Source organism: Bufo gargarizans, chromosome 1 (assembly GCF_014858855.1).
Source record: "Bufo gargarizans isolate SCDJY-AF-19 chromosome 1, ASM1485885v1, whole genome shotgun sequence".
In the NCBI taxonomy this organism is placed as follows: domain Eukaryota; kingdom Metazoa; phylum Chordata; class Amphibia; order Anura; family Bufonidae; genus Bufo; species Bufo gargarizans.
In genome coordinates, this window is record NC_058080.1 from 10,671,730 (window position 1) to 10,689,608 (window position 17,879).

Sequence of the window (17,879 nt, forward strand, 5' to 3'; positions counted from 1 at the left end):
ATTCCCTCCAACTAATGAGCGATAACTGTTAATTAGGAGAACCAATTGGTCTATTGATGGCCAGGGAAGATAGACAGAAATTATCTGTTGGGTTCAGTCATCTTCACAAAGAGCCCCGAGGCATTGAAACGCCTGATAAAAACTTCATGGGTATCTGCCAAGATTTGGTGTTAAGAAGGGGCCGGCTACCGCTCCATTAAAAATATGACTTAATTTACAGATAGAGCCAGCTGAGCGAGGACTGTTGGAAGGATTAGTCATCGCCTGTTCCACAACTACGCCAAGCGTCACCCGTAACGGCTGATTATTTTATAATAAATTATCCGATGCTGGCAAAAAAATATATATATATATCTAATATCCCAAAAGTGGCCAATTCTGAGATTCTGTCTTTTTTATTAGTCAGTCATTTTTTTGGGGCCAATTTATTTCCATTCAAGTATATAGAAACGAGTCTTCCCATTGAAATGAATAGGACGACTTGTAGTTACACCTACTTACCACTGCACTGTCGATGGCGAGCAGGTAAACAAACAAAAGAAGGCAGCGCTCACACGAGGCGTGGCCTTCCCGTCAACCAGCCAGGTGTCGGCGCCCGCCGATCTGATATTGATGGCCTGTCCCGAGGATAAGTCATCAATATTAAAATCCCAGAAACCCCCCTTAAGGACCTTATGGACAGATAATTAGCCAAACTAGCGACCGGATCGTTTGTGCAGCCTTTCATTTACATTTAGACGGAGAAATATTTTTTATGACGGTTACAGAATCTATCGACCAGCAAACAGGGGTTTTCTTCTTTGTCAGCTGATAGGGCTAATGACTAATGGCTAATGATCAGGAAGAAGCTTTCCTTTCAGCTAATAATCATCCCTTGCATTTTATTTTATTAAGTGCTAATATCTTTTACATTCGCATTTCAAAAAAATACGCACCAAAATTACAAGGGAAAGTGAGATCTTCTCGGCTTTTTAACTTCTCTCTGGAATGTCACAATGTGCTATTAATTATTTAACAGAAAACCCTACAAAAATTAAATAAATGCAAAAACATAGGAAACATATAATGTACTAAAAAAAATGTCTTTACATTTTCAAGGTCAACCTTAATTGTTAAAAGTTTTGATTCTTCATCAAAAAATGTCCTTGACTCGATCTTAGGGGGAAATTTATCATCCCCTCTGCACCAGAAAATCGGTGCCAAAAAGTTGCATTCTGTGAGGCACATTGTGCAAAATTTTGTGCTTTTTTTTTAGTTTTTTTCCACATGGCTCGCCACTTTCCAAAGGTGAGGGGCCAGAGTAGGCTTTCCATCACATGTATTATAATGTACACCAGGAAACTGGCATAGATCATAGCTGAGATCTACACCAGCTCCCTTGCTGATGAAGATCTCCGCTTTGACCTGCACTGATGTGACACAAATATTAAGAGGCAAGCACCTCATAATAAGTGTTGCATCACATGCCGACAATGAGGGCAGTTATTTTTTCTTGTTGCATTGTACTGAATCATTTTTTCAGTTGGTCTTTATTTAAACTGTTGAGCCCCTTTCTCTGTACAGTCTTGAGATTCTGTAGTAGCAGGATCTGTATTTTTACTGTTTTTCATCAGGCAGCTCAGCTGACGGCCCCTGATCTCTGACCTCCTAAACACTCATTTTAGCTCAATTCTAACTGATAGGCATGTGGCTTAAATAAATGTTTATGGCTTTTTAGTAATGAGATAAGGGTTATTAGATGAGAGGCACTAAGTGAAAGTAAAACTATGGTTCACACAGCTAGACAAACAGTTAAGGGTGCATTCACATCGCTGTTTAGCTTTCCATTCTTCTGATCCGTCAGAAGAACAGAAAAAAAAGCAGATCAGTTATTTAGGACTGAATATTTTTAATAAAGACCAATTGTATAATTATTTTTATACCAAAATAAGTAATATATAATCATAAAATATATAATCATAAAAAAAATTGCCCCCGAAGGTTTACATATCCAGCAAGAGGATCGCAAATACAGATGTTCTCTGCTGATTTTTATAGACGCACCCTTCCCATGGTCTTCTCCTGATTAGTGTCACGGAAGGTGTACAGAAAACTAGAAGACACAAAATAAAGATCCGACTGACTGGATCCAAAACTAAGGAACCAAAGGGAGAGCCCTGCAACAGACCTGGCTCTCTCCCTAACTGCTCAGCCTATGCAAAAATATCAATGGTAGATGATCGCATATCCTCGTTCCTCGACTGTATAACACCTGAACACCCTATAATAGTGAGGGGACACGACCACCGGCTCCCTACACTTGATACGGAGGGAGTCAGGGTCACCTGGGATCCAGCAAACAGGAAAACACGAATGAACAAAACTTATCTGTAGAAGACTCAGTAGTAGCATCCAGCATGCACACACTCCAGGAAGTTATATAAACCGCAAAGTGATGCAGTATGGGAAGGGATTTAAAGGGATGCAATCAGTGCAACTACATGACAGCTGAGAGAGGCTAACGAGATGAGAAAACGAAAGCAAAACAAAAGGAACCTCAAGGAGGAGGTTCTGAAGAACGTCTGTCAGAGCTTCTCAGATGTTCGGTGGTGACAATTAGATTATATCATCTGTTTAATGCGTCCAGAGTTTTTTTTTACATGCTCCAAATATCTATGTTGTCTTAAACCCTCCAATGAAAAGCCCAAGAAGAAGTTGAGGACAACACCATTCATATGTCCACCAAGAGTCAAAAGTCATCTCAAACTCCCTTTGGTGTCTTTTATGCTAAGATGAAGGCTTTATCTACTCTAGTTTTCCTAATTAGATTCATTAGCATAATGGTCATGAAGGCCAAATGTGACTTTTATTTTCTACAAAAAAAAATATAGAAAGGTGGCCATACATGTTAGAAGAAAGTCAGCCAAACCCACCAGAGGAAAGAAGGGTCTAGCATGATGAATTTCAGCATGCCTCATCCTTTGTTACTGGAGGAGATAAACCACTGCTTTTGCACTTTTCCCTCTCCATTAAAAACCAAGAGACAATGCATGTGTATGGGGAGGTATAGCTGTTTAACCTGTTGGGGACACAGGGCGTACAGGTATGCCCTGATGTCCCCGGTACTAAAGGACACATTCCGCGGCGCGCGATGATCGGAACTGGGTGCCTGCTGAAATCAATCAGCAGGCACCCTGGGACAATGCCGAGGGGGGTCCTGTGACCCCCCGTATCGGCGATCGCAGCAAACCGCAGGTCAATTAAGACCTGCGGTTTGCTGCGTTTCCGGGTGATTCGGGTCTCTGGTGACCCGATAACCCGGAATAGGATGGTGATCGGTGGTGTGATCCTGAGAGGTGATGGTGACATCACCTCTCAGGATCGCTTCCGATTGGCTGCAGGGTGGGCGTGCGGTTTAAACTTACTGCAGCTCTGCCTCCTCCTCCTTTCTGTGTCCGGAGCCAGGAGACAGAGGAGCAGCGTCGTCCAGCTCCGGATGCCAGTGAGCCCAGCACCCCCACTGAGCCACCCTAGTGCCATCTGGCACTAAAAAGGTACATAGGGACAGGTTAGGGAGAGCTTCTATAGGTAGGGATAGTACATGGTACATAAAAGTTGCGGTCTACTTGGTACAGGTTGCCTTGTACAACTCTTTTGTGCTGTCCCGGAGCGCCGGCAACACAGGGACATTCCTTCAGTTCTATGAGGCAGTCCTCAAGGACCTGATATTTTCTGACTGGGAAAGAGCAGCCCGGAGTACCTCAGGAACTGGAGGCACCCGGATCGTCCCTGGCCGACACTTTACAGGTGTTGTTCCCCATACTGGAAAGAAGGGACGGTCCCCAAAAAAGTGCAGAGTGTGTCACAGGAGGGGGATACGGAAGGACACCACCACTTAGTGTGACACATGCCCTGATCATTTAGGCTTCTGCATTGACGGTTGCTTCAGGGAGTACCACACTTCCATGGAGTACTAAATTTCTAATTCCCTCCCCCAATTTCTAATTCCATTTAGCCACTGACCATCGGGAAAAAAAACTATGGTTCTCAGACTTGAGACACCCAAATTTTATTTTGTTTTCCAAAAAATGATATTTTGTAAAACTAAAATAAAAAAAAAGTAGACATATTATGTATCGCCGCGTCCGTAAGAATCTGCTCTATAAAAATACCCCATGACCTAACCCCTCAGATGAACATGGTCAAAAAATAAAAAAACGGTGCAAAAAAAGGTCTTTTTTTGTCACCTTAAATCACAAAAAGTGTAATAGCAAGCGATCAAAAAGTCATATGCTCCCCAAAATTGTGCCAACTCCACCGGACTCTTAGACTGTGGAGATACTAAAATGTTAGTTTTTTTTGTTTAAAAAAGGATAATATAGTGTAAAACCTAAATACATTTAAAAATAGTTGACATATTAGGTATCGCCGCGTCCGTAAGAATCTGCTCTATAAAAATACCCCATGACCTAACCCCTCAGATGAACACGGTCAAAAAAACAAAAATACTTCTGTATTGGAATGCATTGACTGTATAAGTAATACTGTGTGTATTACTCATACAGCTTCCGGCCTGTGAGATCCAGGGGGCTGGATCTCACAGGCTCGTCACCGGAAGGCAGCGCGATGCCTTCCATGCCATCGGGTTTCCCCTACAGCTGCATGGGGACCCGATGGCACCGCCTGCCGCCGCCGCAACCGCAGGTAAAAGCCGCAAACCGCAGGTCTGAATTGACCTGCGGTTTGCAGCTATCGCCGATACGGGGGGGGTGACATGACCCCCCCCCCCCGGCGTTGTGACAGGATGCCCGCTGAATGATTTCAGCGGGCATCCTGTTCCTATTAAAACCCGCTGCGCGGCAATGTACAGTCGTGGCCAAAAGTTTTGAGAATTACATAAATATTGGAAATTGGAAAAGTTGCTGCTTAGGTTTTAATTTGCATATACTCCAGAATGTTATGAAGAGTGATCAGATGGATTGCATAGTCCTTCATTGCCATGAAAATTAACTTAATCCCAAAAAAAACTTTCCACTGCATTTCATTGCTGTCATTAAAGGACCTGCTGAGATCATTTCAGTAATCGTCTTGTTAACTCAGGTGAGAATGTTGACGAGCACAAGGCTGGAGATCATTATGTCAGGCTGATTGGGTTAAAATGGCAGACTTGACCTGTTTAAAAGGAGGGTGATGCTTGAAATCATTGTTCTTCCATTGTTAACCATGGTGACCTGCAAAGAAACGCGTGCAGCATCATTGCGTTGCATAAAAATGGCTTCACAGGCAAGGATATTGTGGCTACTAAGATTGCACCTCAATCAACAATTTATAGGATCATCAAGAACTTCAAGGAAAGAGGTTCAATTCTTGTTAAAAAGGCTTCAGGGCGTCCAAGAAAGTCCAGCAAGCGCCAGGATCGTCTCCTAAAGAGGATTCAGCTGCGGGATCGGAGTGCCACCAGTGCAGAGCTTGCTCAGGAATGGCAGCAGGCAGGTGTGAGCGCATCTGCACGCACAGTGAGGCGAAGACTTTTGGAAGATGGCCTGGTGTCAAGAAGGGCAGCAAAGAAGCCACTTCTCTCCAAAAAAAACATCAGGGACAGATTGATCTTCTGCAGAAAATATGGTGACTGGACGGCTGAGGACTGGGGCAAAGTCATATTCTCTGATGAAGCCTCTTTCCGATTGTTTGGGGCATCAGGAAAAAGGCTTGTCCAGAGAAGAAAAGGTGAGCGCTACCATCAGTCCTGTGTCATGCCAACAGTAAAGCATCCTGAGACCATTCATGTGTGGGGCTGCTTCTCATCCAAGGGAGTGGGCTCACTCACAATTTTGCTCAAAAACACAGCCATGAATAAAGAATGGTACCAAAACACCCTCCAACAGCAACTTCTTCCAACAATCCAACAACAGTTTGGTGAAGAACAATGCATTTTCCAGCACGATGGAGCACCGTGCCATAAGGCAAAAGTGATAACTAAGTGGCTCGGGGACCAAAACGTTGACATTTTGGGTCCATGGCCTGGAAACTCCCCAGATCTTAATCCCATTGAGAACTTGTGGTCAATCCTCAAGAGGCGGGTGGACAAACAAAAACCCACTAATGTCACTTGTGCGTTGCGTGAAAATCGCAGCATGCTCTATATTCTGCGTTATTCACGTAACGCAGGCCCCATAGAAATGAATGGGGTTGCGTGAAAATCTCAAGCATCCGCAAGCAAGTGCGGATGCGGTGCGATTTTCACGCACAGATGCTAGGAGACGATCGGGATGGAGACCCGATCATTATTATTTTCCCTTATAACATGTTTATAAGGGAAAATAATAGCATTCTGAATACAGAATGCATAGTACAATAGCGCTGGAGGGGTTAAAAAGTAAATAAAAAGAATTTAACTCGCCTTAATCCACTTGCTCGCGCAGGCCACATCTCCTTCTGTCTTCATCTTAGCTGCGTGCAGTAACAGGACCTGTGGTGACATCACTCCGGTCATCACATGGTCCATCACCATGGTAAAAGATCATGTGATGGATCATGTGATGACCGGAGTGACGTCACCACAGATCCTGTTCCTACACAGCTAAGATGAAGACAGAAGGGGATGCAGGGCTGCGCGATCAATTGGATTAAGGTGAGTAAAATTATTTTATTTTTAACCCCTCCAGCGCTATTTTACTATGCATTCTGTATTCAGAATGCTATTATTTTCCCTTATAACCATGTTATAAGGGAAAATAATATAATCTACAGAACACCGTTCCCAAGCCCGAACTTCTGTGAACAAGTTCGGGTTTGGGTACCAAACCTGCGCGATTTTTCTCACGCGAGTGCAAAACGCATTACAATGTTTTGCACTCGCACGGAAAAATCGCGCGTGTTCCTGCAACGCACCCTAACAGAATGTATCCTCAGAAGATGCCATCAGTCTTTATTGCCTGTAAAATGAGTATTAGATATTTTGTTTTTTCCGTTTATTTTATTTTTTCGCTTTTTATATACAGGGCTGTGGAGTCGGAACAAAAGTACTAACGTCAACACCGGCTTCAAATTTTTTTATTTTATTATTACTTCTTAATAATATGTATTAATTGCTCATTGTGTATTTACGTTCCTAAGAATTTAGTAAAGTTTACAGATTTCCATCAAAAATTGCTCTATAAATAGTATCTGATGGCAGCAGATGTAAGAGTGATCATTTTCATATATTTTCCCAGAAATCCAGAGGAACATTGACTGGCTTATAATCCTCCATAAGGAGAAATGGTACCCCAACCAAAGCCTTTGAGGCAGCCAAGCCTATTTTCTTTGCTCAGCTCTAGGGGTATTTACCCAGAAAGAGCAGGATTCCTGGTATGAGACACTCAGTTTTCCTTTCCTTTTGGAAAGGAGATTAGCTTGCATGTCCCCACAGATAAGCATTATGTGGGGACACGCATGGCAACAGATAAAAAACCTTAGAATGAAACAGCACTGACTGAACAGTTTGAGGCTACCACCTAAAACTTAGTGGATAAAAAATAGGAGAAAATTGATCTATGAAGCACAAGGAGGTATGTATAAGTGTTTACATATTACAGATGAGCAAATTGATTCTATCAGTTTGGGATTCATTTTTGAATAAAAAAATAAAAATTTGGATTCTAGCAAACCCAGATTTAAGCAATTAATTTCAGGCAATTTAAGAGAAAGATCCACACATGAAAAATGTCCAATTCTGCTTTCTTTTAAAAAGGAAAAGAGACATGAAAGCTGATCCCTTCTAAAAGGAAATAAAAAGAGAACATCTGATACCAGGAACCCATCTCTTCCTGAGTAACTTCCCTTTTAAAGAGATGTGAAAAGAGAATTTGCTTGGCTGCTGGAGACGCTTTGGTTGGGGTCATTTTTGTCCTGCACGAAGAGTGTTGTATGCCAGTCAACGCTTCTTGGAAAAATACATGAAAGTTAGCACATCTTACATCTGCGGGCATCAGATAGGCTAAGGCTTCATTCACATCACCGTTCAGCCTTTTCATTCTTCTGCTCCGTTTAGGAGCAGGAGAACGGAAAGGCACATAACTGACGCCAAACGGAGCCCTTAGGACCCCCTAGACTATAATGGGGTCCGTTATGTTTCCGCTCAAAAGATGATTTTGAAGCGGAGACAAAAGTTCTGCATGCACAACTTTTGTCTCCGCTTAAAAATCATCTTCTGAGCGGAAACATAACGGACCCCATTATAGTCTATGGGGTCCTAAGGGCTCCGTTTGACTCAGTTTGGCGTCAGTTATGTGCCTTTTCCGTCCTTTCCGTTCTCCTGCTCCTAAACGGAGCAGGAGAACGCAAAGGCTGAACGGTGATGTGAACGTAGCCTTAGCTGTCTTGTCTTTTTTAAAGGAGCGCTAATTTGAATATCTTTCCCAGAAACCCAGAGGAGTGTTGCCTGGCCTACATTACTCCACACACATACTATCCATACTAGGTGCTCTCCTTAATGATAAAGTGTAACCTCCCTACACTACATACTAGTCTCTCTTTCTGTCTGGTATCTGATTTATGTTAATTGTCTCTCGGCTCCCTGTCTCTTGCAGGACATTGTTGCTGCGAACATATCCAAGACTGACCCTCCCCGTGCATAGCCTTGTGTGCCTTGCTGCCTTTGGACTGGCTCTCCCTTTAGCCATCAGTCTCTTCCCCCAGATGTCTGAGGTAAGTGCCAACTAAATCTGTTTCTATTATCCAGCGTCAGGGTTCGTAGTACTGTGGTAGCTTTTCACTGGATCTAGTTATTCCCTCATTTGAGCTGCCACGCAAGGTGAGATATATATATTTTGAAACACTTTCCCCTAATAAACTAAACTGAAAATTTTCTTTACACCAGTACTAACTTAATCCACTATCATCTATGATAATTCCAACTATGTACAAAAATATAGCTACTATAATACTGCCTCCTATGTACAAGAATATAACTACTATAATACTGCTCCTATGTACAAGAATATAACTACTATAATACTGCTCCTATGTACAAGAATATAACTACTATAACACTGCTCCTATGTACAAGAATATAACTACTATAATACTGCTCCTATGTACAAGAATATAACTACTATAATACTGCTCCTATGTACAAGAATATAACTACTATAATGCTGCACCTATGTACAAGAATATAACTACTATAATACTGCTCCTATGTACAAGGATATAACTACTATAATACTGCTCCTATGTACTAGAATATAACTTCTATAATACTGCCTCCTATGTACAAGAATATAACTACTATAATGCTGCTCCTGTGTACAAGAATATAACTACTATAATACTGCTCCTATGTACAAGAATATAACTACTATAATACTGCTCCTGTGTACAATAATATAACTACTATAATACTGCTCCTATGTACAAGAATATAACTACTATAATACTGCTCCTATGTACAAGAATATAACTACTATAATACTGCCTCCTATGTACAAGAATATAACTACTATAATACTGCCTCCTGTGTACAAGAATATAACTACTATAATACTGACTCATATACAGGAATATAACTACTATAATACTGCCTCCTATGTACAAGAATATAACTACTATAATACTGCCTCCTATGTACAAGAATATAACTACTATAATACTGCTCCTATGTACAAGAATATAACTACTATAATGCTGCACCTATGTACAAGAATATAACTACTATAATACTGTCTCCTATGTACAAGATTATAACTACTATAATACTGCTTCTATGTACAAGAATATAACTGCTATAATACTGCTCCTATGTACAAGAATATAACTACTATAATGCTGCTCCTATATACAAGAATATAACTTCTATAATACTGCTCCTATGTACAAGAATATAACTACTATAATACTGCTCCTATGTACAAGAATATAACTACTATAATACTGCTCCTATGTACAATAATATAACTACTATAATACTGCTCCTGTGTACAATAATATAACTACTATAATACTGCTCCTGTGTACAAGAATATAACTACTATAATGCTGCTCCTGTGTACAAGAATATAACTACTATAATACTGCTTCTGTGTACAAGAATATAACTACTATAATACTGCCTCCTATGTACAAGAATATAACTACTATAATGCTGCTCCTGTGTACAAGAATATAACTACTATAATACTGCCTCCTATGTACAAGAATATAACTACTATAATGCTGCTCCTGTGTACAAGAATATAACTACTATAATACTGCTCCTATGTACAAGAATATAACTACTATAATACTGCTCCTGTGTACAATAATATAACTACTATAATACTGCTCCTATGTACAAGAATATAACTACTATAATACTGCTCCTATGTACAAGAATATAACTACTATAATACTGCCTCCTATGTACAAGAATATAACTACTATAATACTGCCTCCTATGTACAAGAATATAACTACTATAATACTGCCTCCTATGTACAAGAATATAACTACTATAATACTGCCTCCTATGTACAAGAATATAACTACTATAATACTGCTCCTATGTACAAGAATATAACTACTATAATGCTGCTCCTGTGTACAAGAATATAACTACTATAATGCTGCTCCTGTGTACAAGAATATAACTACTATAATACTGCTTCTGTGTACAAGAATATAACTACTATAATACTGCCTCCTATGTACAAGAATATAACTACTATAATGCTGCACCTATGTACAAGAATAGAACTACTATAATACTGCCTCCTATGTACAAGAATATAACTACTATAATGCTGCACCTATGTACAAGAATAGAACTACTACTGCTCCTATGTAGAAGTTTTTTTTCCACTTTTTATTTAATAACTATTACCCCCTTTAGGAGGCTAAAACCTTTTTATTCCTTGTCCTGTTGACCCTAATAGAGATCCATTATGGTGAATAGGATTCTGACACTCTCCCTGCTGAGCTGTGCCTTGTGCATGGCTTAGCAGGAAGCTTACCATGGAGTCCTGGGAACCTTTAGCAAGCCCCAGGCTGCCATGGTAATCAATTACTGTAGGGGCTCCGATCAGAAGACATAGGCAGCCGCATCCCTCTGTCTTAACCCACAGATGCCATGATCACTGTTCATTGCAGCATCTGAGTGGTTAAGTGACAGGGTTTGGCGCAATCGCCGTTCCCCGTCATTGCCCCTGGGTGCCTGCAGTATTATACATCCAGCACCCGCTGCATATGGAGCGGGCTCACTGTAGCAGCCTGCTTTATAAATTTCCAGTGTATAATGCAATACATGTACAGCATTATGCGTTAAGGGGTTAATCCAGTATTACCAAACATTGAGTTTAGCCCCACTTTTCTTTGAAGCTGTTTTTTGCTAGAGCGCCAGCTGTCAAGAGTTTGATGTTCCATCAGTGAAGCCAAATGCAAGGTCCACTGTACAGACCTTAGTGGAGCACCATGAGAGTCATTTATTATCCTCTTCATAACTTTGGCAGATCCACTGCCAGATATAGGGGTTAATAAGACGCCAGTCTTAATAAATGACCCCAATGTATTTTCTGCATACGAAATGCACACTAGAGAAGTACAATATTTATCACCCTTTTGTATCCAAACAGCGTGTCCAGAATATACGGGCACCGGACGTATGATTCCCATATCAATGGGATTCGCAATCTGAAACATACAGTTCGGTGTCGAAAAGAGACACAGATCGGAAACCCATGGAGACACATGAAGTACATCCGTCCGTGGACTTTTGGTGCCTCCGCAGCTCAAAAGATAGGATGTCTTTTCTTTTGCCATATATTGCAAATCGCGGACCCATTCAAAGTCAGTGGGTCTGCGCCGCAATACGGGATTCACACGGCCGGTGCCCGTGCCTTGCGGACCGCGATAGTGCAGCATGGGCACAGGGCATGCATGGTCCTGTGATTGAGCCTTTAGTAATTTCATCGAGACCTGGTAGACGATGACATTGATGAAGGTCCTTGAGCTTGGTCTCCTACCACTTGTAACTTGGAAAGAGCATCGATGTTCTACCATGAGCATTACAGGCCAGGTGTGCTTACTGGAGAGTAATCAGAATCCTTGCAATTGGTGGTCTCCCAATTTTATTGACCACCTCTGGTAATACTATGGAATGTCATATTAAAGATGAACTCTGAAAGTTACCTTGAAAACTCTTCCCTAAAGCTAAACATTGCATAGTCCAGGAACTAACATACTTCCAACACTAAAATAGTGCAAAGCCAGTGGGATTGAACCAGGTGCTACAACGAGTATTTCTTCTTGTCCGCAGATCTTTTGGGATCCCCATTGAGGGTTTCCTAAATGCATTACGCTAAATAGCACAAGGAGCCACATCACAAACCCAACGGAAAACCATGCAAAAACCACAGGAAGACCTGTACCGAGTAGACAATTTCTTCACAGTTTGATCACAACAAATCTTTGCTTCTGGGTCTTCTGCCTCCCTGGATTTTTTGAGAACATGGACATGACACCAGTTGACATTATCACATGACAGCCCCAGTCAAACCATTACATTATGTCCATGCCAATAGGGAACAACCATGGTGCGGATGTCGAAGGTTCAAGTTGTGTTTCCAAAAAAAAGCATCTCCGTGAAGAACCACGTCTATGGAAACAACATTGCTTTTCCCCATGTTTACCTGTTTTCTGGGATCAGTACATTTTTGTAAAGCAAATATCTAAAAATCCCATTCACTTCCAGGTAACATTTTTTTCATACAAACAGTGGGGTACACTGAGGCAAATCATTCACCTGCATAAAATATATCACAACTATCTAAGCCACACATTCAGATATCAACACCACATATCTCCAATTATTTCAGAACGGAAAACACATTTATTTTAATTATGCAAAATCATTTGCAAATGGATTTGGCCTTTAAACAGCTTTCAATTGAAATTCCAGCCTGTTTTCAGAAGAACGGGGGACGCGTTAACCATTGCCTCGTCATCTGATATACTGATATTCTAGATGTTTATCAGTGATGGACTTCATCGTTGACTTGGTCATTTCTGTCCTGTAACGTCTTTCTATCCAGAAGGTTTCTTGAACGTATTTTAATTACGTAAAGATAAAATAAATTTAAAAAAAAGGACAAAAACATCTTGGTTTGTTTTCTACTAGTTGATAAAGGTTGCGGCGTAATTAAGTGAATGATTACTTTGTAGAAGAGTCATAATGTTCCATGAAGGCATCAGTAAGCGACACCTGCTCTTGCCCCGTGGGCCGGCCAGACGTTGCCACTTTTTTTCCGCCCCGTTACTGTTCTCTTAGAGCTGTCTTTTTCCCTTTAACGTTGGTGTCAGCTACCCAACAACATCATGTGAATTCACTTTATCTCATCGAGCTCGCCAAGAATTCTGTGGCCAAGAGCCCTGAGCTCCCTCAAATGTGCCGGGAATGCCAAGTGCCCAGATGCAATTAGAGCTTTCATTTTTTTTTATTTTCTTTTTCTATCAATGTCGTACAAATGTACTCTTCCCTCAGTACGTTCAGTCTGTGTTGGCTCTATTACCGCAGTCTGAGGTCATATGGCCATCACTGATTTTATGATTAGCGAAATGATTAATAACAACATTTGAGAATTAATGAGACTGCTGCACCGAGGAGAAATGTATCGAGATCCAAGAACAAAACAAGTGTTATTCCCTCTGTTTTCTTTTTTCTTTTTTCTTTTTTTTATTAATCTTCCGCTTCTCATGCAATTTAAATTTTCAATTATGACTTGATTCCACCTACTTGGTCCTTTTTAAGGAGTACAGGCATGAGTCGAGGCTCGCTCCTTGATCATGACACCTCCAACCTTGGTCTCCCTGAACCACAACCCATATGTTTTCATCCCTTATGGGTGAGAAGCAGTGTGTTACCCTTGGGCGAGTTAGAAGAAGAGTGATGAAGGGCATCTTCCCCATTTGTCCCATAGCAGAGGTGATTGTCCATGGATACATTCTTGTTTTTGAGATGGACTTCCTTGGATGGGACTTCTCTGACCATGACCAGATGCATTCTTAAAATGGAGTGGTATGATGCAGCTGCACCATCCCAGTGCCTGTTTTATATGGGCTAAATAGCACTGCTTAATGGAGCATAGTATTGTTTATTTCATCTGCCTATCCCCCCCATTCTTCAGATATGTCGCCCTAAACTTACAGCAGCTGATATGCAGTCAACCACTTTGCTTCTCTGCAAGGAGAGGTTTCTTCACGCTCTGACAATCATAACGGACGGTGCCAGAGCAGCCTGCTGCAGCATATTTTCGGGATTTACTAAATCTTGTGAGGCCACTCTGTATACTAACTTCAGCCAGGACGTTTTCTCACTCAGGCCAGAGTGAGACTTCTCTGCCGGGAATGAGAAGATGTTCCAGATGAGGTTAGTATATATCGTGGTCTTGCAAGATCATGCTGCAGCAGGCCGCTCTGACACTGTCCGCAAGTGGATAGCATAAGAAACCTCCCCTTGCAGGGAAGCAAAGTAGTTGCCACCTCCATGGCTAACCACTTTTCATGATCAGGGAACCAGTGCTATTTCGGCCCACATAATCTATTCACATTTTTGTTTTTTTATATGGTGACAGGTGCTTGGTTTCCCACTGTATATGGTTCTGTTTCTCGTGGCCACATATCCGGTCACCTAATACAGTTTCCACATCCCTCGTTTCAACTGCACCCCCAAAAACACCAAGCCGGAGTGTTATTTCCAGATCTGCTTCAGCCCTTGTATCGCTGGCAGGACCAAGTCACAATCAGCAAAAAGTTAATGAGCCATGGTGCAGCGGGATTATTTCAGGGAGATGACAGTGAACCAGTAATTACTAATTAGATGCAGTTTAACAGGAGGAAAAAGTGAAATCTCCTCTTCACCAACTGTCAATAATTAGTGGAGCTGGTGAGGGTGAAATGTGTCCACAGTTAAAAGGCTGATGCTTTAATCAAGTGACACTTCACAATAGAGCTGCGCCGAGGTTGCCGCCGGGATCTCGATGACACCTCAGATGCCCCTTTGTACTGTAATGGTGCGTTCAGATGGTGGTCGATGGTTTCCTGCTATGCTGGACCTATGACCATGTTCTGAATATTGTCTATGAGGGGGTATATGTGAATGCTGAAGGTACACACGTACAGAACTGCCACTTTTTGTATAAATTATATATATATTTTATTTTAATTCCAAAATTCTTTATCATTTGGTTTACAAATTGTTGGGGCCTGATAACCACTCTTCGTTGCCACCTTCTTTAGACCACTCGCCTCCACACTGTTACCAGTTGGACCTTCTGTACACATTTATTTCTTCACATTGGGACAATCTGAATCACCTTTTGCAATTTGCGCAGATGGAATTGATCCTTATGTAACTGGACAACGTGTAATACCCAATTTCTCCTGTGGCGTCACTGCAGGGAAACTGATCACTTACTGGTTTATCCACAGATTTCAGCTGATCGATCGCTGAGGATCCCAGTAGGAGGACACTTTGTAATTTGCTTATCGTCATTGGACCCTTCTAATAAGTAGCGATTGTCTGAGGTGGAATTTCCCGTTAGAAGAAGATGAAGAGCCATATTTGACATGGTTTTTCTGGATTAATAGCATGACCCTATGGAGATACAACCACTAATATATCAGAATGGATTGGAGCTGGAGTGGAGATGATGCCATGCTTATTAACCAGGGCTATACTTGCCATTCTTGGTCCCTAGACAAAAACCTGCATCAGGCATGTGTGTCACCTAGAATGTGACAAGTGACAACATCCGTCCATGACATTGTGATATTGCATTGGATCTATAGACAGTATAAAAATCTTCAATTGGGTAAGATGGCTATGTATAGCACAGATACATCACTTTCGACTTGTGTGATCAGCCATTGTACCCATACACTCTCCTAATAAAGTGCTGCAGGTTCCGTATATGCTTATGGATGCTTATGGCCTTGCCACCCTCTACAGCTGGACGGACTGACCTACGAAATAAGAATACTATCTACACTCCTCAACATTGAAATGAAAACATCAAGAAGGACAAGCCATAATGTTATGTAAATCAAGGAAGTAGCAGGTGTCCCTTACAAATGATGACATTTTCAATCACCTAGCTCCAATCTGTAACATATGGGAGGAGCATAAGAGCCAGACTGAAAGCAAAGTTTTTTAGCCACAGATCAAGTCATGTGGGATGAAGCAAATTGAGATGGACAGAATCCTTGACCAGAGAGACTTTAGTTAATCACTCTGGCAGCGAGGTTGAGATGTCAGCATTGTTCAACATTGCGTGTCTCGGTGGTTGGGAGAACAACAACGAACTTGAATGACAGCAGTAGGCGCACAGAGGAGAACCTCTGCCCAGACTGATCATCTGATGAGAAGAATGGCATATAGTGATTCATTCTGTACTACAAGTGACATTTTCACATCCCAAGCCTAGGGCAGCAAACCATCAGAAAGTGACAGCAATACATTGGGCTATGAGCCAGATGTCAAGCTACAGGTGTTCCACTGACCTCACACCACTGCTCTCAAAGGCTGATACACAGCAAGAAGGCAATATAGACCGGAATGGAGGTCTATCCTCTTCAGCGATTAGTCCGGCTTTTGTCTCAGACGCAATAATAGCTGGAGATTGGTCTGGAGACCACATGGACAATACCATGAAGAGCCCTTCACAAGGGAACGTCATACCAGTCCTACTCCCAGGATTATGATGTGAGGTAGAATAATGTATGGTAGCTGGACCCCTCTAGTCTTCAGTTCGGTTACACTAATAGCTATGCATTCCATTGATTTGGTTGAGGAACCAGTGGTACAGACATTTCTCCAAAGTGGCCCAGAAGCCATTTTTCAACAGGACAAGACCAGGCTGCTACTGTGAGACGTTTAACCATGGCCTGCAGTGTCTCCAGACTTGTATCCCATTGAGCACATCTGGGACGTCATTGGTCAGCCATTGCAGAGGGAGCTTCCAGCAAGGGATCTTGATGATTTGCGTGCCCAAGTGCATTCAGCAAGTCAGAACATTCCTCAGATAACCTTTAATGACCTCACTGATAGCTTGCCAAGGCTGTAAGAACATGTGTTTCTGCACGTGACGCTCATACTCCATACTGAATAAATTGAGACCTTATGAATATTTTGTTTCCATTTTCTTTATCGTTTGCATATCATTATCATGTCTATCGATCCTGTGATTTCCATAATTCCACGACTTTTCCTTCTTGGTGCTGCAGTTTGAATGTTGAGGAGTGTATGTAAAGTGTATACTACATGAGACTCCCTCTCCTCATGGACACTTGTCTGCCTTAACTTCACCCTGTGGCTAGTGCATTATTAGCGCTGTTTCAGGATCCACCTTAGGTCTTTTTCGTGTCAGGTAGAGCGAGCCCCGATTGTGTCACTGGGGTAATTGCCATAATTAACCTCTGCACTATAATCTTCTAATCCTTGCAGGATAATTCAGCAAAACTGTTCAACTTTAATTGATGCTAAAGGGAAAAGGAAGGAGAACTTGGAGCCAGGTGTAAAAGAGAGGAACTGGACGCCAGCTGCATACATGTATTGCGCCCCATTGCTTCGCTCTCTTCTACACAAGTGACACTTTCACGAAAGCAATGCATCTCAAACTGTTGACAAAAGAACAGTTTTCAAGTACCGGAAAAATGCTTCTGTCTTATCAAGTACCTTTTAAGTGCTGCTTTCAAGCCCCATCCCCCGAATGGTTAAGGGCAAGGTGGTTAGCCCGGACTGTCAGATGTCATCCCCTTTCCCTTTGATTCTTAATGGCTTCCAGCTATGGAGAGGCGATCAGTGGCTGCAGGTTCTAGGTGAGAAGAATGTGTCCATGTCACCCGCACACCTGGGAAGAGGTGCAGTACGGATATTTGACATACCTCCG

At 41.8% G+C, this 17,879-nt stretch overlaps 1 protein-coding gene across 2 annotated transcripts in view; it reads left to right on the plus strand.

The window, feature by feature from the left end:
• Positions 1 to 17,879, plus strand: part of SFXN5 (sideroflexin 5) — a 227,180-nt gene that overhangs the window by 144,003 nt on the left and 65,298 nt on the right. Inside the window, exons 13-14 of one of the 2 annotated variants that reach the window (XM_044294483.1) lie at positions 8,550 to 8,667; positions 12,251 to 12,361. In XM_044294483.1, the coding sequence (XP_044150418.1) occupies positions 8,550 to 8,667; positions 12,251 to 12,271 (139 nt within the window). In that variant the 3' untranslated portion in view covers positions 12,272 to 12,361. Of the gene's footprint in view, positions 1 to 8,549; positions 8,668 to 12,250; positions 12,362 to 17,879 lie in introns of those variants that run through there. The other variant, XM_044294474.1, reaches the window with a different exon arrangement.